At 47.1% G+C, this 21,590-nt stretch overlaps 1 protein-coding gene across 1 annotated transcript in view; it reads left to right on the top strand.

The window, feature by feature from the left end:
- The first annotated feature begins 13,572 nt into the window (after nt 1-13,572).
- LOC125429854 (heparan sulfate glucosamine 3-O-sulfotransferase 3B1-like) overlaps nt 13,573-21,590 on the top strand; it is a 37,290-nt gene continuing 29,272 nt past the window's right edge. The window contains exon 1 of the mRNA XM_048491384.1: nt 13,573-14,379. Coding sequence (XP_048347341.1) covers nt 13,841-14,379 — 539 coding nt within the window. The 5' untranslated portion in view covers nt 13,573-13,840. The remainder of the gene's footprint in view (nt 14,380-21,590) is intronic.

The following is a 21,590-nucleotide window of genomic DNA, read 5'->3' as shown; positions in this document are numbered from 1 at the left end:
GTGGCGAACCTATGGCATGCGTGCCAGAGGTGGCACTCAGAGCCCTCTCCATGGGCACACGTGCACAGAGTTTGTTATGTGGGAGAGAAATCACACACACACACCCCCACACACACCCCTAGGCTGGCCTGGGCTGCTGGGCACGATGTGCGTGCACTGCGGTGAGCAGAGAGGACTTGGCTGGCGGGCCTGGTGCCTGTGCTCAGGGTGGCTGCTGCCCGGGGGGAAGGGGGGCAGAGGCGGCGGAGATGCCAGTGAGGCACAAAGCAGTGCACAAAGCAGGCTGGCAGAGGGGTGGGGTGGAGGCACTGGAGCAGCGCAGAGCAGAGTGGCGGGTGCACACGGGACCTGCTGGAGGCTGGAGCAGGCTAGCTGCTGCTGCTCAAGGGGTTGAACAAACAAAACGTGTACCTTTCCAAACACCGGGGAAACACTCAGACCCAAGTTTTTTGCCGATCGCCTGGGCCGATCAAGCCTAGGGTGGAGGAACTGAGATGCATTTAGGATTTTTTTTAAAGCACACCAAGGTCTTTGCTAGAACTGCTTTTATTTTTCTGTTCCTGTTGCATTTTTGTGGGAAGTCAAGTGCTGTGATGACATATGAAGGAAAAACTGCAGATCAGATGGCTGCTCTGCCAATTTAGCTTTCCTGAAGTTATCCCACCCCATGCACAGCATTCTTGCTTAGAATTGCCTTCCTTGACTGCCTTTTTACTTCTATTTTGTGGGGCGGGGGGGGTATTGGGTTTTGGAAAGTGAAAGTTTTACTTCCCTCTCCCCCCACCCCCACCCCTTCCCCCGCCAGGCCTCCAGTGTAATAATAGTGTACTTATTTCAGGGATATTATTAGCATTAAACCTAAGACCTAGTTTTGGGGAAGCAGTATAGGTAACCCTGTTAAGCGCTGTTAAACCCCACTGATTTTCATGGGAAGAACCTTTGGGGGAGGGCGGTATATATATATGATAAATAAATGAATGAATGAATGAATGAATGAATGAATGAATGAATAAATAAATAAATAAATAAAGCGTGATCCTTTACCTCCTAGTGTCGTGATTCACCCATTCAAAGCATTGCTTCACAAGCTTACTCCTGAGTAATGCATGCCTTGGAGCCAACCGGTTTTTCTAAACTAAAACCTCAGTACTCAGGTTAAATTGCCATGTAGGCACTTTGTGATAAATAAGTGGGTTTTGGGTTGCAATTTGGGCACTCGGTCTCGAAAAGGTTCACCATCACTGCTATATGGGATGTTATTTATCAGATGGGATTATTTATCTCCATGCCATAAAAAGCTTCAGCTGCCACTTCCGCATACTAATCCTCTATTAAAGGGAAAGGACTTTTTTCCCCTGCAAACCCATTTATAGCCCTAGCCACGTTTACTTAGAAGTAAGTTCCAGACAATTGAATTTGATTTACTCTGAAATATGCACTGCAAAGTGGAGTAGTCTGGTCCTACATTTATGTGGAAGCAAATGTCCCACTGGACGGTCTCCCTTAGTTAATGGAATTTTGTTCTCCAGCTTACCACGAGTAATCAAAGGGCGCTATTAGCCAAATATTCCCTTTGAAAAAGTCCTGTTAACTTTATTGATGCATCTCATCAAAGGCTTCCAAAAAGCTTGGAGGAGCAGGCAGATTAAAGAGAATGGCCATAAAATTCATTTAAAAGGGACTGATCTCTCCCGATTTAAAACTGTGCTTTTGGACTCGAGAAAAAAAAGAAACAGACAATCTTATATGCTGCTGTCAAGTTAAGCCTTCTTTGTTTGACCCAAATCACAACTGTTCTCTCTGTCCTTCTGTTCTCCAGAGCTGTTTTAAATATTGCAACCATTTCTCCCCTTTCCCTGGGGCAACGGCCACACTCCATCCATCTCACTAAAAAACTCTCTGACATCCAGGGCACATTTTTCCTTTGCTCTGCTCTATCACATCACTCCTCCCCATCTCTCCTCTGAGGGCTCCAAACACTCCTCCCTATTCACCCCAAATGGCTTGGAGCCAGCAAAGAATGGTGTTTGCAGAAAGAGGTATTAAAATTGGAGGGGAGGTCAAGGGGAAAGAATTCTAACGGCTTCCGGTTTCTTTAGGAAAGACAGGAAACTGATCCTGATGAGGTGGGGGGGGGGGAGAGTTATGACAGAGAATGAGAACACACCCACAGCCTGTGACACCCATTTGTAAATGTGACAATATTTCAGAATAATGCGAGGGTTGATTTGTGTAGCCAGCAGGTGGAGGGTGCTGTAAATTGTTCTAAAAGGTGACTGTTACAACCATGAAGAGAAACATTGCCTCAATCTCTGTGAAGCGGGAAAACTCTGTGTGCAGAAAAGCTATGGAGGGAGGGGGGCTTCGACTCTATCCCTAGAATGTCTAGGTCAGATGTTCACCCACTATGCCTGGTTTTGATAAACCACCCAAAACAGCTGCATTCAATTTGATGTCGCAAGTGTCAAGAAAAGCTGCTCCGCTTTTGGACTGTGCTGTGTGCTGTGTGTGGCCGAGGCCTGAATCATTGTTCAGTCCCATTCAGAGGGGTAATGATGCTGGTCTGCTGCAGCAAAATTAAAGCAACATTTATTGCAGCATACATTTTCATGTTCAAGAGCCTTCTCTGTCCAGTTCATTTACTCATGTACAAGTCCCACTGCATCCAAATGTATTCACTTAGGGCACTTTCGCACATGAAGAATAATGCGCTTTCAATCCACTTTCAATGCACTTTGCAGTTGGATTTTACTGTGCGGAATAGCAAAATCCTCTTGCAAACAATTGTGAAAGTGGACTGGAAGTGCATTATTTTGCATGTGCAAAAGTGCATTTAGACACTTTTTAAAAAGAGGGATATATCTGCTGATTTCCACCCTCTCAGGACAGATTCCCAGATAGCCTGCAGACCTTCAAGATCAACATTTAGTGGGCTGCAGCAGGAAGGGATCTACAGAAATTGCCTCCCTTTCTTGAAAAAACTCAAGCAGACTTACTTTTTGTTAGCTGTGTGATTGAATATAGGCTGCTGTGTTTCATAGAACTTGAGCCCAGATAAACATACATTGGGTTCATTTGGTACCCTTTTAAAGGAGATTGACAATATTCTTGCCCAGCACAAGAAGTTACCATTGAAGTCCTGCTCTCCACAGGAGATGTCCAAAAATATCTGAATGAAATCTACTCTTTATCATGGGCCAGTGCACAGGTACTACACTTGATCTTAGCCGATAGGTCGAAAAGCGATGGGCCAGTGCACAGGGCCACCTGCAGACAAGGTAAGAGTTCTGTATCTGTGGGGGTGGGGGTGGGCTCCATCCACATGCAAAAATGTGAATTTGCACATTTTTAGAAAAGAAAAATGACATAATGAAGACTGAGCATGATCGAGGAACATTCTTGGAATGGTTGACAGCAGTTGGGAGTCTGTTTTTAAAAAAGGGAGATAGGGAAAGATCCAAGCCCTTAACTTACAACATCCTAAACAGGGGGATCCAAGTCATAGGAAAATGTTCCAGTCTTTCTCCTCCCACTCCTATTTCCTTGGGGAGCCCCAATTTGTTCTTAAAGGTGAAGCTCTCTACACTCAACATATGAATTATTAAATCTGTAAAACTATCAGGATAGACACCACTTTTAATGGAATCTAAAATTCATTTTAAAACCACAACTCTACCCTCTATTACATTACAAAAAATTGGGTTGGACATATCTGTAGCACTGATGACGAAATTCCCGTTCCGTTCAATAGAAAACATCCCCTCTGCATTCTAGTTAGAGGTCTGTTTCTGTTGTTGTTTACTGAGCATCGTCGCTTTGAAATATGTCACCCATGCCTCTTGAGCCTGTGTGTGTTTCCTCACAAGCACAGTGTCTTAGTGAGTTTGGGGTTTCACCTTAAGCAAAACAGATGCTTCAGTAAGATTGTAATTTAGAAACTGGAGAACATGACATTGTGAAAGGAAGCAATGAAAGGTAAAATGTAAATGACATCAGAAGTCAAGGTTAAATGCCATTAGGGAGTAATTCACAGACTTATAGCCTGTGATCACTGAAATGCACTGAGTCAGAGCTCTAGGGGCCAGAAGCAACCAATGCCAGATGAGCAAAAGAACAGTAAATACACCTGACAACATAATAGGAAGCCAGGTTGGGTCAAACCCTACAGGGAGGACTTTTTTTTAAAAAAAGACCAGGTTTACCAGTCAACCCTATTTTTTATGTTTATCGGTTCAGAAAATAGTCTGAAGCCACATGATGTAGTTCAGCCCCGCCCACCTTACCGGGTGTTTGTTGTGAGAGGGAAAAGGCAAGGAGATTGTAAGCCCCTTTGAGTCTCCTACAGGAGAGAAAGCGGGGATATAAATCCAAACTCTTCTTCTTCTACTACTACTAAGCAGCACTTCTCTGGAGGAGCTGTGGCTCAGCAGTAGAGCACCTGTTTGCCTGCAGAAAGTCCCACAGCATCTGCAGTTTAAGAGAATCAGATAGTGGGTGAGGTTGAAGACCTGCGCATGAGACCTGTACAGCTGGTGTCAATTAGAGTAGACAATACTCACCTTGGGGCATCTGACTCCATAGAAGGCAAGTCTGTGTTTAAGGCATGTGAAAAACAGAGCATGTCTGTTAGGTTAACTCCATCCTTAAGCATCAGTTGTATTTACCAAAGGTATGTTAACATTCCTGCAACCAATATGTAAAATTGCACCTAGGAACCCTGGTCCAATCAGCAAAGCTCCAGCAAGCACAACAGTCCTATACATTGTCCCATCATTGCACTCTTCCCTTTGCCACCTTTCATTTTGCAGCAGCATCCTTAGGTATTTTTACTCAGCAGTAAATACCACCAAAGCCAGTGAGATCTAGGAATCCCCAATATGATGCCTATGGGCACCATGGCACCTGCCGGCCCCTTTTCTGGTGCCCACAAAATGCTCTTAGAAAGTGGGCAGGGCTGGGTGGGGTTTTTGCCCAGCAGGGTTTCTGAAGATTTGATCGGCTGTGCAGATTTTGAAAAATGTTGCTTTGTCACCAGCTGCCACCACAGCACCAGGATCGCTGTGTGACTGGAAGTAAGCCATGACAACATTTTGGTGGCTGGCTCCACCTCCGGTGACAGTCATTGTGTGGCAGCCATTTTGTGACTGTGTCTACCACACTGTATTCAAACTCCCGAGGTGCCTGCAGGCTCAAAAAGGTTGGGGATCCTAGTGAATGTGTCTAGGACTGTAGCCTTAAACTATTTCAAGATGCCTTTTGGCATCAGACCTGACCTTGGTCTCCATACACAGATCAAATGCAACACAATCCAACCACAGTGTGAGACTTTCCCACTCACATATTTTTCTTGTTGCATAACTGGAGATTAGATGGTACTAAATTTGAAAACCCCTGATTAAATCACAGACATCCCATTGCTGCAAGACTAGAAATAAAAAGTGATGTGATCTTTTCTTGCAGTCTTTGATTATCTGATGCAAAAGCTGGCAACATATACAAAGTCATGGAAATCTCTGGCTGCTCATCGTACTCTAGATGGACTTACCAAGAAGTCATTCCTGTTGTACAGACATTCAATAGCCAATGTAAGTCTTATCTGGATTTCACAGAAGCTGGTTTTGTACAAATAGCAAAATCAAGAGGTCACATTTTTTTTCTGGATTATACTGCCTGGGGTTAATGTGGCAACATGCTTAAATAATCCTTCATATTATATACTCTTCCTTATAGAAAATGTATGTGTTTCTCTGAGCCCATTTCCTGGACATGCTACTTTTTTATGCACATAGAAAATGTGATGGTGGGGCAAGGGGAGATGGACATGCCAGCACACAGCCCATCTACCTGAACCCTGATGTGGTATAGACAGGGACAGGTTGTATCACTTGAGTCTGGTGACTGTTCAAACTTTCCCTCAGAGTAAATGATGGAGATGCAGTAGATCAAAGAAAAGTAGAAGGGGGAATATCCAAGGAAAGCACTCTATAGTCTCTGGCTGTGACACAGGATAACTTTGGGAAAAGACATGATTTTTTTCCCTCTAAAACCCAAGACAATGATGAAAGCAGTGAGTAAAATCCAGTTCCTCCACAGAACAGCGGAAAAACAATTATAATCCCTTGTTGTTAAAGCACCTGTAAATGGGCAGTTTCTCATGAGAGAGCTTGCATGAGAGTTTAGTGCCAGGAAAATGAGCCTAATCAGGAATAAGAGGGGGAGGGATTTAATGGCAATCTCAGGGAACAAGAGATCTTTCATATCGTCCCCATGTCTCTCAAAAGATAGTCAGGATGTCTTGCCACAGGTCATTCTTGGATACCAGTGGGACTCTTTCCTACCATCACTCTGTTCCAGCCCCAGTCCTCGAAAATACTTAATGGATCCTCATCATAGCCCAAGGCAAATCCCATAGAAAATATCTCTGTTCAGAGATTTGGAAGCAGCTTTGTAGTACACAGGCTCCTTTATTGAGTACACATAAAAAAGGCACAAAAATACTCCCTTGCAATGTTTACGAAGAAACCGCATCTGCAAAAGTAACTTTAGTTCAAACTGTAAAAAAAAACCCACACCGTTCCAGGCAAGGTTACAAAATGCTGAACTGGACTTGATTCGACCTCCCTGCAGGGAAAAAATGTGCAACCAACCAGCTGCTGGCCTGAAAAGTTGAAATGGATCTCCCCCTCCACCCTTGACAAAGTCTCATCACCGAATGAAGCTCCCTCCCTTTCTTCCCATATCTCAACGGCAAACCTGGATGAGTGGGTAGGACTACCCCCACACCCCAGTCAGCCAATGTTGAATTAAAGTGGGGGGAAATAAATTATTTATTCTTAGATGGTTTCTGCCTAACAATTCCATAGCCTGTCTTCTGGGTCAGATGCGACTATGGATGAATCAAGTGTCATCCTCAAAGCAGAGTCCCACCTGACATCATGAGTCTGGGCACATAATAATTAATAACAGCATCAGCAACAACAACACATTAGTCATCACACATGGGGGGGGGAATGGGTCAATGCACAGCACAATCACACTAAAAAAATAAAAACCAGTACTCAGCACTTGGGTTAATGTGGAGTTCAAATTACATGTTTGAGTCACAATTGCTGAATACAGCATAGGAATAACAGAATAACAATCATGTGTAGGTGATACCCAGATTGCACATGCATTCACTGAAAGAAGCAAGTAACATGGGATCTGGGTAAAAGTTAGATCCAGATGATTTCAAATGGATCCTCATTCATTCATATGATTTTTGTATTGAAATGAAATAAGACCACCACTATTCTGTAGGCCAGAGGTGTCTGTTGCTGAACTCTTTTGCTATAAGGGCAGGATTTGACACAAATGTGACTTGGTTGAGCCAGGTCAAGGGGGGGGGTGTACACCCAGATCTGAATGGTGGGAGAATGTTGATTACCTCTGCTGGTGAACCCCTAGATCGCCATCAAATCACATATCATGGCCATGACCACAGCTTGCATTACAAAAACCATGGGTCCATGACTTTGTGGTGACACCATGTTGCAAAAACATGGTTCCATATCATGGTTCCTCATGGATGCTCAGGATTTTTGCATCTGGTCACTCAAAATGCACCATGAAATCCAAGGGTGTACCTTTATAAAACAGCATGCAGGACTTAACTTTAATGGGGTTGGGTTTTAATATATAGAGCTGTTCCTAATGATTTTATAGTTTGATACTATTGATTTTATTGTGCTCTATCTGGGCTTATAAATAAATAAATAAATAAATAAATAAATAAATAAATAAATAAATAAATAAATAAATAAATAAATAAATAAATAAACTGAGCACTGCACCCTTCCAGCTCAACAGCAGAGCTTGCCCTGCTCCCAATCTCCATGTAGAGAGGCAACTTGAAGACCAACAAAGTTTTTGCACCACTGTGGAATCATGATATAGTAGATCTGTGATTTTCATGGTCATATCTGGGGCTACAGACATGTGATATGATTTGATGGTGAATTTGGGGTGACCTGAAGCAAAAATCCCCAGCATCCACAAGAATCTGGCACTATGAAGCAGCAGATCCTTTAAAAAGTGGGGGATCCATAGAGACTCCTCATTTACCTTTTTCCAATAACATGTTGCTGTTCAAATTTGGTGGGTCAAGGCAAGTTGCAAAAAGGGTCCGCAGGGCCCCATATAAATTTGATTCACTCGTCAGTCCTCCACATCTGAACTGCCAGGGCATCCCACACATTTCTGGGGAAACTCTTTCTGCGTGTGCTTTAAGCAATTGAATGGAGGCCACTTCCAACAGCAGCAGCAGCAGCAGCAGCAGCGAAGAAGACGAAGAAGACGACGAAGAAGGAGGAGGAGGAGGAGGAGGAGGAGTGAAATCGATATATCTGTAGTAGTGCTTGTACCAGTGAGTGGCCCTGAAGCGTCACCCCCTTAGCGGCACAGTTTTCTCTGGAATGGCCTGCCAGTGGAATCTCCCCCCGCCCCAAAAAACCTGGTCGTCCTCTGTACCATTGAACGAGGCGTGCCAGCCCCTTGCTCATCTCCACACACGTCTGTCAAGCACGCGTGGACCCCCATGGCAAGCTCCAGTTCTCGGGACACCGTCGCTCCGGGCCCCTGGTTTCGCCGGCTTTAGCAGCATCACACAGTGCTGGGGCGCGTGTAGGGACAGCAACTGTTGGGGGTACTTCCAAAGGCATTCCTTTCTCTCGTCCTTTTCCTCATAGGCGCACCGAGACAGAGGTCAGAGTTTTTTAAAAAAATTAGGTTTGCCTGGGGGTTGGGACCCGCGAATCATAAAACGCCCAGGAATTAAACTCAGATGTTTCACCCCAAAGGCGAAAGGAGCGTCCATCGGGTCTGAACGATCAGATTTGCATTCCTTCGTGGCGCTGCTCGATCGTGGCGCTTTGAGAGGATCCTAATCCCCACCCCCCCACCCCCCGGGTGGATCTCTCCCCCTCTTGGTCTTTTTTGCAAAAGGGAAAACCTGAGGGCAAAACGAGGAAAGAGAAGCGTCGACTTCCTTCCTGTCAAAGAAAGAAGAAAAATGCTGGCTTCTCTCTCTCCCTCCTCCCCCCCCCCCACCCCGCGCTCTTTGCAAGGGAATTGAAGCAACGGATATATTAGAAACCCGGCTTTTGATTCGGGGAGCGGGGGATGGTTGCCAAAGAGATCGCTGCAACGCTGAGCTCCATTGCTTGGGAGTCAATCCCATTGCGACCGGTGGGATTTAGGGACGGATAAATGTGTTTAGGGTTACGGCTAATGTGAAAATGAGGCACACCTTTGGGGCATTCTCGAAAACAGAGTTGAACTGAGCAAAAGATTGGGGGGGGGGGGGAAGGAGAGAGAGGAACTGCGAGCGATTTCCTGAACTTCAAGGAGCGCAAAGTCTTCCCGGGACTGAAATCGCCGCTTTATTCGAAAGACGTCTGGGCAGGAATCACCGATAGTTCAGTCGAGATAATCTGGTCACAATTATCCACTCGGTCGATTCATTCGGGAAGGGTCCTCCCCCCCCCCCAGTTGGAGACTCTTCAAAACCCACCTCCCTCTTGGAAACTGATTGTGGGAGCAATCCTAAACAGGTCTACTTGGAAGTAAGTCTCATCCCCCCTCCCCCCGTGGGGCTTGCACCCAGGAAAACCGTCTTAGAACGGAAGCCTGTGACTTCGAGGGGGGAAAAATGAGGTTCTTTTCTCTGCGTTCTTTTCCGAAACCTTATTTAAAAACAGAAAAATGTGGCTCAGACGGATCCAAATGTAGTCGCCCGACTCCTTCGATGCTCTCTGCGCTATCGGACAGGCATACCCCGCTCTATTGTTTCCGCCTAATTTTTTGGCTGAGAAGGTTAGTCAAAAGAATCCGGTTTCCATCCACTTCGTTCCCACTCCGGAGGAAGTAACGCGACCGAGTAGAATACCTTTCACCAACGCTCAGGTGTTTCCCCGATTTATTTTTAAGCCTGTCTCTTTGGAGATCCCATTTTCCAAGACGCGGCTCCTTTTGACCACCACTGGCGAAACTGCCACTGATTTGATTTGGATCCGCACAAGATGCCAAGATCCCGTGCTTTGACACCCGGCGTTGCGTAACTTTCTTCTTCCGCGCCTGCACTGCGCCCTGCCCCGCCGGGACGCGCGCCGAAGTTTCCGACCGGCTCCTCCAAGTTTTCTTCGCTCCAGACGAAGGAACCGGACCGGCGGCTTGCCAGGTTCTTCCGTGAACGTCCCGTCGATTCCAGCAGATCTTGCTTAAGACTGCCGAGAAATGTAACGTAGCCTTATGGAACATACCGCAGCTTACTTCCGAGTAAGCGTGCTTCACTTCGGGTGGCTTGGGACCCGTGTGCACGGGCGACAGCATCCTTAACCACGTTTACTGCAATTAAGATTTCTGTCCTAAACGTGTATGCTCCGAACTGTAGCCGTCGTCCGGATGAGAAGTAAAAGCGCGCTCTTGGAAAGTACCGGTGAAAATATAAACCCGCTCCCGATTGTTCAGCGGAACTGGGCTTTGCACATGATCTCTGCCACCACCTTCCTCTCTTGAGCGGCCTCTGCACAGCGGGGAACAGTCTCTTTTCTGGTTTTTAAACTTCTGGAGCAGTGGACTCTGAACAACTCTGCACAGTTATCTGTTCAGCGAAGGAGCTAAGCTCAAAACTTTGGTACCCTCTCCATAAAACTTTTAAACAGTTGCTATTCTTCCCCTTTCGGTCATTTACTACTACTACTACCACCACCACCACCACCACCACCACCAGGAGAGCTGATCTCCATCTACAATCCTGCCCCCTCCACCGTCTGTTATTTTGATGCTCGGTTCTTAAAGGCTTTTCAGAGCAAATCCCATTCTCGTTTGCCCTTCCAGACTCTTCGGTTCACTGGTTCCTGGCGGGCTGGTGGGATCTCGAATCCAAAGGCTCAGAATCATGTAGAATCCGAGTTCGGAGTCAGGGCCAGCCTGTCGTCTGATTACTCCGGATGAAACTTTAGCGCATCCGGACCAACTCCGCGCTAAACTGAAGAATCTGGATTAACGTGGAAGTACACAAAGTTTCCCTAGGATAAGCCTCCCTGATTTCTGCTCCAAGGGCTCTAGACGGGGAAATTATCTTCGACCGAATCAGTTTTGTACTTTCACATGACCCCCAAGTTACCTGGCATTTTCTGGTGGTGTGCATTAGTTGTCGTGGGGATAGCAGCCTGCCTGTCCCATATTATCACTCACATGTCTACAATTGGCAGAAAAGAATGGGAGGGAAGGGAAGGGAAAACACTTTGAGAGCGTCTTCTGCCTATTCAAAGATGAAATCATCTTTCCATAACCGAGACTCTGCACTTTGCCCCCTTTTCTCGCGGGCAGCATCCACACATGGCATAAAGCGGCCCAAGGAGAGTCAGGATGGATCTCGCCCGCCGGGCTGGCAGCCTCAGCGTGGGTTTTTTGGCAAGTCCTTTGGGCAGTGCGAATTATAAAATCAGGGTCCCTCCCCCTCAATAGATTTGGGCTGCTATAGAACTGCACAAACTTTCACCCACGAACTCTTCCCCCCCCCAAAAAAAATAACTTTGGGACATCTTCTGTTCGGAACATCTGCGAGAGGACCGCCCCCGTGGAGGCTCCTCAACAATGAGATCTTGCATTTCTTGGGGGTGTGGGTGGAAGTGTCCGGAAGTGGAAGCGGTTTTTCCCAGATGCCGCCCCCTCCCCTCCCCTCCCCTCCCCAAAGAACTCCTGAAAAGTCAAAGCGCCCCCAACTTTCCAAGTGATTTAGGCAGCAGTCTGAAGAACGCTTTGCTTGGAGTGAACCCCTTTGAATAAAATGGGCTTTAATTTTGAGTAGACCAGCTTGGAGGGGCTCCGCTCTATCCGGTGGAACAAAAGCCTGCGGATCACAAGAGGATCTGCGAAGCTATACGGAGGGCAAACGGAAGGACCAGATCTGGTCTCTCTTTGGCTAAAACTGGACAGGAGCCATGACCAGCGCGCGGCTCTTACCGGGACTGGGTGGAGAGGGAAGGGGGGTCATGCATTGAAGGAAGGAGGGGAAAGGCGCTGAGTATTGCCTAATACCCCTGGGTGGAAAGGATTCAGTCTGCGCGAGAAGGGACCAAGCTTTATATGGAGAACCAAAGGGGCTACTTGGGTCTTGGCGAAGAGGGACACAATGACTCGATCCGAAAGGCATTTGCAAGGAAGGATATCCCATTGAGATCCATAGAGCTGTCTTCCAAGGCGACAAACCCCTGACTACATTGCAGTAGCCTGCAAGACAACAGCTAGATCCGAATCCAGTAGCACCTAGAAGATCAACAAGAGATTTCCAGAGTCAAACCTCCCTTCCTGTCTGACAAAGCATGTCTTTACCCCGAAAATCTTGTTAGTATCTAAGATACTGCAAGACTGGAACCCACAAACCCTAGGAAAATCGCATTACGGTACTTTCTAAGGCTTGCTCCCAGATTAATGATTACTTTTATCTCAATATTAACAATCATATCTTTTCATTAGCCTCAACGATGTTTTTTTTCTTTATTAGCCGCAATGGAACAGACCCCTTGAAATATAAATTTGTAAGTAATTAGAGGATCCAAGATCTCAACCAGAAAAGGCTGCTGAGATGGGCCGAAGTTTTAGCGGGGCCTTATGTTTGTGTGTCCTGTTGAAACAGCTACATATGGATACGGAGGTCTGGCAATGCTTAGAAGGGTGGGTGGCAGAATTTTCTACTAATCGGAAGCAGGAGCAGGTAGCTCTCTAGTAGGTGATATCGCGGACATATCATTTACACCGTGTTGAGAAAGCCTAGCGACTTGCGTTACAACACAATCCCGTCCCGGATTGCTTATGATGACTAAATCGCAGTATGCTCACTCCCAAATTACTGTGCTTTGGATTCCAGCCTTGGCTAACTCCAGTTCCCATCACTATGGATGAGCAGAGCCTCCACCTCGCCGGGGACACTTTGCTTAGTAGGACTGATGCTCAGTACTATATCCTTTACACGTCCGTCCGGGAATGAGTCCAGAGAGGACAACGGGCCTCCCCCGCACCCCATTTTAGCCTTCGGAGGACTGACAGCCTGGAAAGTTCTTAACGTCCAAAACCTGCACCTGTTTCAGACCTAGAAGTGCTGCTGCTGCTGCAGCTCGGCGCCCTCATGATTCGGAGCTCGACCTCCGACTCAAAAGGGCAGGTCGGAAGTCGCGCTTGCCGGACAGGCGCTTCCTTCCACGTGGCTGCGCCCCTCCGCCCTCGATCCTCCCAGGAGGGGACAACGGCGAGCAGCTTTGGTCCAAAGTTGCATCGCTCGCTCTTTTTCACCCCGGGGACCAGCTGCAGCTGGCACCTCCCGCCGGGCCAAGACAGAGCGAAGGCGCCCACCGCGGCTCTCTGCAGCCTCTCTCGGTCCCAAACCTTGCCGCCGCCGCCCCTGGCTCTTTAACGGCTCATTAGCCAATAAGAATGGCTAATCGCTTCCTGTAGCTCTCGGCTCCCCGCCCAACGGGGGCGGCCTGGCCGGCCATTGGCTGCCTTTGATCCACCCAGGGGGGCTCATTAGCATGCGGCGGGCGGCTCTTATAGGCTCCGAGGGGTGCCAGTCAGGCGCGCCCGTCCTCCGCCCTCGAGGGCTCCAGCCTAGCAGGGAAAGGCGCGCGCGTGCGGTGGCCACTCGCTCATTCGCTCCCTCGCCGGCGCTGCAAGGGCCATGGCGCGTTGGTGCTGCTGCTGCTGCTGCTGAGCTCGCCCCGCCGCCGCCGCCGCCTGGTTGTTGTGCCGGCCGGGCTCTGTGCGCCATGGTGCCGGGGTTGCCACCCGCGGGCCGCCGCCTATGGGCCAGCTGCGCCTGATCGGCTGCCGCCTCCCCGATGCCCCCGGCGCCCCTGCCGCGCCGCCGCCGCCGCTGCTCCCGCCGGGGCGAAGGAGGCTCCTCTTGCTGCTGCTGCTGATCATGCTGGCCGTGTGGCTCTGCATGGTCTACTCGTGCGCCGCCGCTGCCGCCGCCTCGCCGGGGCTGCCGGGTCCGGGCTCCTCGACCCCCGGCCGGCGGGCGCACGGCCCGGCGCTGTCGTCGCTGCTGCTGTGGCGGGCGCCCGGCTCCAAGGGCCAGCTGAGCCCGGAGCAGGAGGGGAGCGACGACGACGACGAGGCGGAGGACGACGGGCCGGGGCCGGACTCGCCCGGAGCCATCTCCAGCTTCTTCAACGGCTCCGGCACCAAGCGCCTGCCCCAGGCGCTCATCATCGGCGTGAAGAAGGGCGGCACCCGGGCCCTGCTCGAGTTCCTGCGGGTCCACCCGGACGTGCGGGCGGTGGGCGCCGAGCCGCACTTCTTCGACCGCAACTACCAGCGAGGGCTCACCTGGTACAGGTATGCACGGAAGGGCCCCTCCGGCTTTCGTCTTTTGCCCGCCTGCCCAAACCCCGAGGTCCTCCCCCCGGGGGGCGATTGCTCTTCCCCGCGAGCAGAGCCCCGTCCGGGAGACCAGCCGCGACCCCCTTGGCGGTGCTTCCAGCCCAGCTCGAGCAACCGGCTGCCTGGAGCCCCGTCTGAGCGCCGCTGCCGGGGTCGAGTTCGTAAGAGAACCGTCCCTCCGGTCCCCGAAGTCGCTTCTTTTCCCAGCCCCGTTGAATGTTAGCGGGTCGCCGAGTGCGAGTAGTCGGGGGTCTAGTAGAGGAGATGCCTGCAAAAGGGCCGGGGGCTTTTGTTGCGCGAATGTCTCTCAAACCCCGCTGATCTCAAGATCCCCGCTTTGGGAAGCGCTTCGAAACTACCCTAAACTCGAGACTGGCCCGGGTTTGTCTGGTCAGAGGGGAAAGCGAAAGGGGGGGGGGCGCCCGACCGCAAAGGAAACGTCTCCCCTTTTGCATTTTGCTCGTGTTGAGCGGCCCCCTCCCCCAGCCCGTCTCCCCAACCGGCAGGTTCAGTCTTGTGCCGAGAGCGCTTCTCCGGGCGTCCTGCGGCTGAACGGCCGAGCGTCTCTCTCCTACCCGGTGGCTCCGAGTTGCTCTTCGGTTCTTGTGCCGACCGGTGAGGCTCAGATTGACTCGGGAGGGCGTTAGGACTAGCCAAGTTTATTCAAACCCCCTCCCCCGCCCCCGCCCCCAAAAAACCCCCACAGGCCACTGAGGAGGCGTCGTAGTACACCTGGCCCCGAAGAGTAGGTCGGTGGATGTCGAGGGTTTCAGTGTGGGCTGGTTGGAAGGCAGCGCCAGGAGGCGCCTGTGTCGTGCGCGGAGAGCCAGTGAGCTCTGTCGGGGGGAAGGCAGCATTGCAGCTCTCCCGGGCCGGCTTTCGGAGAGCAAACTCGGCGGCAAGTCTCTCTCCGGACCGTCACGGAGAGACGACCCCCACCCCCACCCCCGGTTCTGGTGAACGCCAATGTTTCCGGGGAGGTGGGAGCTCCTCTTCCCACCGACCCCTCGATCTAGAGCGAGAACTGCATGCCTAACAGGGCCCCCTTTTCGCTTTCTCCTCTTCCTGCGGGTCCCCGCCGGTGCTGGCGCTGGCTCAGCGGCTCCGACCAAATCCGCTCCATCCGACCAGAGCGTGTCTGTGGCGGATCGGTTTCCTGAACGGCCGAGGGGAAAACGAGCCCCATCCCCTCCCTCGACATCTGGGGCAGCGCCGCTTTCGCCGCCGGCCTCGTCCGTTTGGGCCGGAGCGCCTTTGTCGATTCCCATCGCTTCCCTCGACGACTCTCCCCTCTCAAGTGGCTTCTTTTCCAGGAACCCCGGCTGAAACTTTTGTACAAATTTGGTGGACGGCGGGAAGAGAACATGCCGCCGTTCAGAGTTTTCGCTCTCAACCTATTCAGGGAAATAGGCTGAGACACGAAATCGGGCACGTCTGAGCTTTCTTTCTCACCCCTCCCCCCCATCTCGACCACATCCTTTTGCCTTTAAACGTGTAAAAATGGCAGATTCAGAAATTCTTGATCAAGTCCCATTGAACTCCATAGGATTCGCCTTTGAGTAAATACACACCAGACCAAACTGCCGGTGTGATCCCAAATTTCTTTTGCTTTAGAGAAGGATGAAAAGGAGGATAAAAGTCACTGTTATCTATAGGCAGGTGAACACTCTCCTCTCTCTGGGGTATACCAGGGAGAATGTGGTTGGTTTGTTTTTAAAACTTTTTAAAAGGCTTTTCAGTACCTGGGAAAAAGTGGACCTTCTCAAAGCCAGGCTGGTGAAAATCTGCTTGCCTCCAATCCAACAAAGAGTTGGGGCCTTCTCCACATTTGTGAAGAGGCCCTTTGGAAAACGCAGTGATCGTGCATTTATAATGGGATGCAGACATAGGCGCAACATGTGCCAGCAGACAGCAACTACATTGCACGGGAGACCTGCTGCCAAAGAAACCGGGTGTTGCCTCTCTGTTTCTCAAATAAGGTGGCTACACTTTCCCTGACCCCCGCTGCCCCCTTCTGCTCACTTTTCAGCAGAGTGAAATTGGCTCAACATTTTTCACATTACATTAACAAATAATGGCCTGCTCCAGATCTTTGTTTTGACTAGGATAAACTTCTTTAAAGAGAAGAAAGGTTGGATTGACAGGTGCCAGGGGCAAAGTGGGCTTTGTAAGGGACGCCAAGTGATATTAACTTGTATGCGACACTATCTTGTGTAGATAGAGCTCCATCTTGATAACTGTTGATCACTCATATGTAGAATTCCAAACAGCTAATGAAACTGAGAAACAAAAGGGAGTACTAGGCCTACTATTTATTGTGGACATGTTCAGGTGCTGGCCTTTCTGCCCCCTCCCCCCCACACCCTTGGGATTTCTTATCTGTTCTGTATAACCCATATATGAATGCTGGTGCTAATTTATTTCATTTTGTGATGCTGAGAGAAACTGAGGTTGCTGTTAGTCTCCTTGTGGGCTGTGTATTTAAGGCAGCTGAGACAGTTTTTAAAAGATCCTCCCAACCTGCCTCTTGGAGTTAATGAGCAAGACTGTCAGGCTGACAAGAGCCATTAAGTGTTGCTGAAGGCTGAACTCTGGGAGTGTGAAAGAGTTTAGGAGATGACAACTGAGTACGCAAACATGGGGGTCAGTTAGGAGAGGCTTCCATTTGGCATGAACTCTTTAGGCACCTTTTGAAACAAAAGGCATTAAAATGTGCGCGGAGGAAGATGGAGGTGGTGGTCTAATTCCGTTCCTGTTGTGGCCAGCAACACAGGAGTCAACCCTATGGGGCTACATCCCTTTCCATCCAGCTTCACAGGATTTTTCTAAACTTGGGCTGTTGTACTTTGCCAAGCTGTGATAAATTGGGGATTTAACATATAACCTAACACAGGATTTTGCTCCCATATAAAAACTCCAGCACGAGGTCGGTCACACTTCCATAGTACCAGCCCAACTTTCAAGAATTTTTTTAAAGTTGTAACTTGCTTAATCGCAAACTGGAAAAAAAAAAGAGACAGATTATGCAAATAAAATTTATGTAGATCAGATGGAAGTTTGTGTAAGTTACCATAGACCCTGAAAAGATCCGAGGAAGCAAAGCGGAAGAGGCTAGTTAAAGCATTGAAGATCTGAGCTCTGACTCATAAAAGCTTCTCTTGGAATAAATCTTGTTAATCTTTAATGTGCTTGTCTTGTGTCTTTCTGGCTGGAATGGGAGGCTTTTTTCAAAATGGAGAATGGTGTGGTCACATGGCAAGGAGGATGAATTGAAGCAGGCAGGCATAATAATGTTGCATTGGGATGTGAAGGCATCCCCATCCTGGCTGTGTAGCATGTTCTTTCTGTTTACCGACTACGGTATATCAGCTATGATGATAACCCTCTTGAAAAATCTGTTTTCTCAAAGTAAACAATATTATGTCTCCACCCACACCCCTCTGCGGAGATAAACCATGGCCATAGTAAGGAAATCATACTTACTTCCCAAATTTATTTGATGGTGTTTAATGTCAGCTGCAATGTCGTTGCTCTAGATTGTGGGCATAGTACAGCAGTGTTTTATTATAGGTGCTGGTTTTTAAGATAAACTTTTGTTTAACAAGATAATGATACAGCTACCTACTTAACACTTTTTTCAGGGTAGACTTCTTTTCTAGATAAAATGCCTTGTTTTGGATTTATCTAGCACTACAGCTAATCATTTATTATTTTTTCTATCTGTAGGTACTTGAAACTTTAAAAATGAAACTTTAAAAATAAACCCTCTTGAGATCGGTTTTTCAGGGAATGGTCACTGTAAAAAAGTTACTCTGGATTGCAGTTTAAAACTCCTAATTTAGCTACACAAAGCACTTGTGTAATCAGTAGCAGTCTCTCTTTTATAGAGAAATTATGGGTAAAATTGAAAACAGGCTGCGACTTCTAAACATTTAAGGGCCTGCAATGTGTCTCTTAAAAAATAAACTGCTGCATACCATTTGAAGCCCAAGTACTTGACTGCCTAGGAAACAGAATAAGAAATAAGTGTTTTGAACTAGCTTAGCTGGGGACAAGGACTTGTGGGTGGCAGCCATGATGTATAAGTAGGCAGAGGAGGAGGAGAGTAGGCTTGGAAAACAGACATAGGGTTGACTGGCAGATTAGCGTTTGAATGCTACAATGAATTAAATGTTGATTTAAATTATAATCAACCTCCCCCTCTGAAAATATGTTAAGATTGCTTGCTTAATTAGCACTGAGTAATGATTTCATACAAACACATTTTAACCCCCCATTTTCCCCACTGGAGTAGATAAGAGAGCTTCAAATCAATTGTAACTTCCTAAATCGATTCCATTGCTGAGTGATTAGACCAAGTCCTTATAGTTATTTGAATGCTATCTCCATGGCCAGAGCAATATCAACTATGGCTGTATCTAATGGGGAAGGATGTTAGGATCAAAGGAATCACCCTGTTTGTCTTATGCTATGTGTACTTTGGATTTGATTTTTAAATAGTTACTTATTGTCTGTGACATTAGGACACTTTGTCAAATGAACTCAGAACAATGTTTTGGACTTAATGTGCCTGTGTTCTGTGACTGGAAAGCAGCGATGATTTTTTTAAAAGTTCAATTGCTATCATATTATTTGAGGTGAACAGAAATGCAGCTGATAAGCTTTGTATTTCTTGTGGATGTTGCAGTGGAAAAGTAAAATTTTCTTCAAAACCTGCCAACTCGCAGAAAGCATTTGCTGAACTGTTACACCTAACCAAGCAATAATATATCCTGAACAGAAATGTACAGGAATAATGAGGTAGCTTAAGAAATTAGAATTTTATATAGGATCAGACGTTGGTGTTCTTTTTCTTTCCCCTCTAGCTGAACACAACGCTGTGATGTATAATTACTCTCATTCCTTTTATTGCTTTAAGGCAACATCTTGTTTCAGCAGAAGTTCTGAAGGTCTGGCTGAAAATAACAAATGTTGACTAAGAGTAATTGGTTCTAAAACTCTTAATTCATTTTATTGCATTTGATCTGTTCAGACAACTCCTAAAAAATCCCATGGAAAAAGCTTTCAGAGTATAATTTGAGAGCTCAGGCTTCTAGGGAAAGTTAACAAGGGGAATTTACTTTCTCGTTTTTTTCTTCAATTAGCACCTCCCCCCCCCAAAAAAAACAGCAGCCACTCAGTTTATTAAATACCTCTAGAACCTCTTAGAAGGCAAGCTGTCCAGTGTTAAGGAAGCATGTGCTTCTGGTGCTACAGGATCCAAACTGATCTTTAAAAAAAGATCTTTCCTGCTGCTGACTCTTTCAGCTAAAATGTGGTCTTCTTGAAGATAGACTCCGTTAAAGTACACCTCCCTTCTGTCTCTTGTTAGCTGTACTTTCGTTTTAACTTAAACAAGCAGTTCTAGATGAGTATAGGATAAAAGCTGAATTGCTTACCTTCTCGGTTTTTTTAAAAAAGATTGCCTCCGGGCCCTGACTGAAAAGTGTGTTCTGATTTCTAATCATCACTTGAAATGTGGCCTTTTGCAAAGGAAAGCCTGTATGTCGTGAGCCTAAAGAGCTGTCATGCTTTTATTACTGAAACGATGTTAAAGCATCTCGAGTTTTATATTAAATTAGCTGCCTAAATTAGACTGTAAAATGGTTGATTAATCCTTTACATGCAAAAGGAGGGGGAAAATAATTGCAAATGGGATTCAGATCTGGTAAGCAGAAAAAGTTGATACTAAAGGGAACATTTTGCTTGAGGGCCAGGATTGTCTTTTCTAACTCAGCCACACTTACTGTTCTTAAATGATGATTCACTAGAATAAAATACCCTTTTCTAATTAATGGATCTACTAGTCTGAGGCCTCTTCAGCAAACATACAAGCAGTTTTTTCTCCTGGAAGGAATTACGTCTGCAAAACTACTAATGTGTAATGCTGTACAGTTACAGATTTTAGGCTCCAAACAAAGTCTACATTTAAAAAATTCCTGCTGACACACACATCCATATTTTCCATGAGTATCAGACTGCTAAGTGTTAGACAAGCGGTCATAGAATATTAAGAAATCTTGCCACAGACCTCTTAATATGCTGAGTCAAGTGACCTGTTCAGCAGCTCAATGAAGCTAGAATAAGTTTAGTGAGGCTGATGCTGTCAAAGTTGATGGGCATATATAGGGGGCTAAGTATTCCTGCAATCTGTCTTCGGAGTATCCCTCTTAATGCAGGTGTGACATTGGAAGGTGTTCTGGTTCTTCAGCAACCTTAAATATTAGAATTAGAGCTGCAGACAATAATGTAGTCTATTGCTATGTAAAGCCTGCTAGTATGGCATTCTAGCAGTTGTATTAAAGCAGGGGTGGGCAACCTATGGTGCTCCAGATGTTTATGGACTGTAATCCCCATCCACCCCTGCCAGCATGGCTAATTGGCCATGCTGGCTGGAGAGTGGATAAGAAATTCAGGAATCCATGAACATCCTAGACACCTCTCCCATATATTAAAGTTCAGAACTGGGTGCCTGTGATTAGCAGTTCAATCCCAGGCAGAATTGTACCTTTTTAAATTGAGTCAATTTAGAAGGTTCAATTCTGCTTAGAATTGTACTATTAAAGTATACATTTGTACACAGCAACCCTTCTGCAGGACGGCATCTTAGTTTTTACATATATACTACAAAATGGATACAAATGAACACATTGATAAACGTGTACCTAACTGGGATTTTGATATAGTTCATTAAATAATAATTTCATTGGCTATATTGAAGTCTCAATGAATTCTATTGAGGCGAATGTTTCTACACTGTCTACACCGTGTAGCAAAGTTTCCTGATTTGAATTTTGACCAAAAAAAGAAAAGCCAGAAGTATATATACAGGAGTTTTTCCTGTCTGTTTCCCTGCTTTTGGTCTGAAGATACCTTATTCATTCATGTGGAAACTTTTTCTGCTTAACTATGCTCAGTTGGAAGGGACATCAAACTAAATTAGTACAGGTTTACACCAAAGCAGCAGCCTTTAAAGCTGAAAAATAAATGAAAAACAAGTCTAAAGTACACTTTTTCCATTTGAGCAGTGTCAAATGGAAACATTTCACCAGACGAAAAGAAGCAAGGACTAATGCTAAGTACTTATAAGCATTCGGTAGCATTCATGGTATCTTTTCTGTTTGGGA

This window comes from Sphaerodactylus townsendi, linkage group LG03 (genome assembly GCF_021028975.2).
Source record: "Sphaerodactylus townsendi isolate TG3544 linkage group LG03, MPM_Stown_v2.3, whole genome shotgun sequence".
In the NCBI taxonomy this organism is placed as follows: domain Eukaryota; kingdom Metazoa; phylum Chordata; class Lepidosauria; order Squamata; family Sphaerodactylidae; genus Sphaerodactylus; species Sphaerodactylus townsendi.
This window is presented reverse-complemented; position numbering and strand designations above follow the sequence as displayed.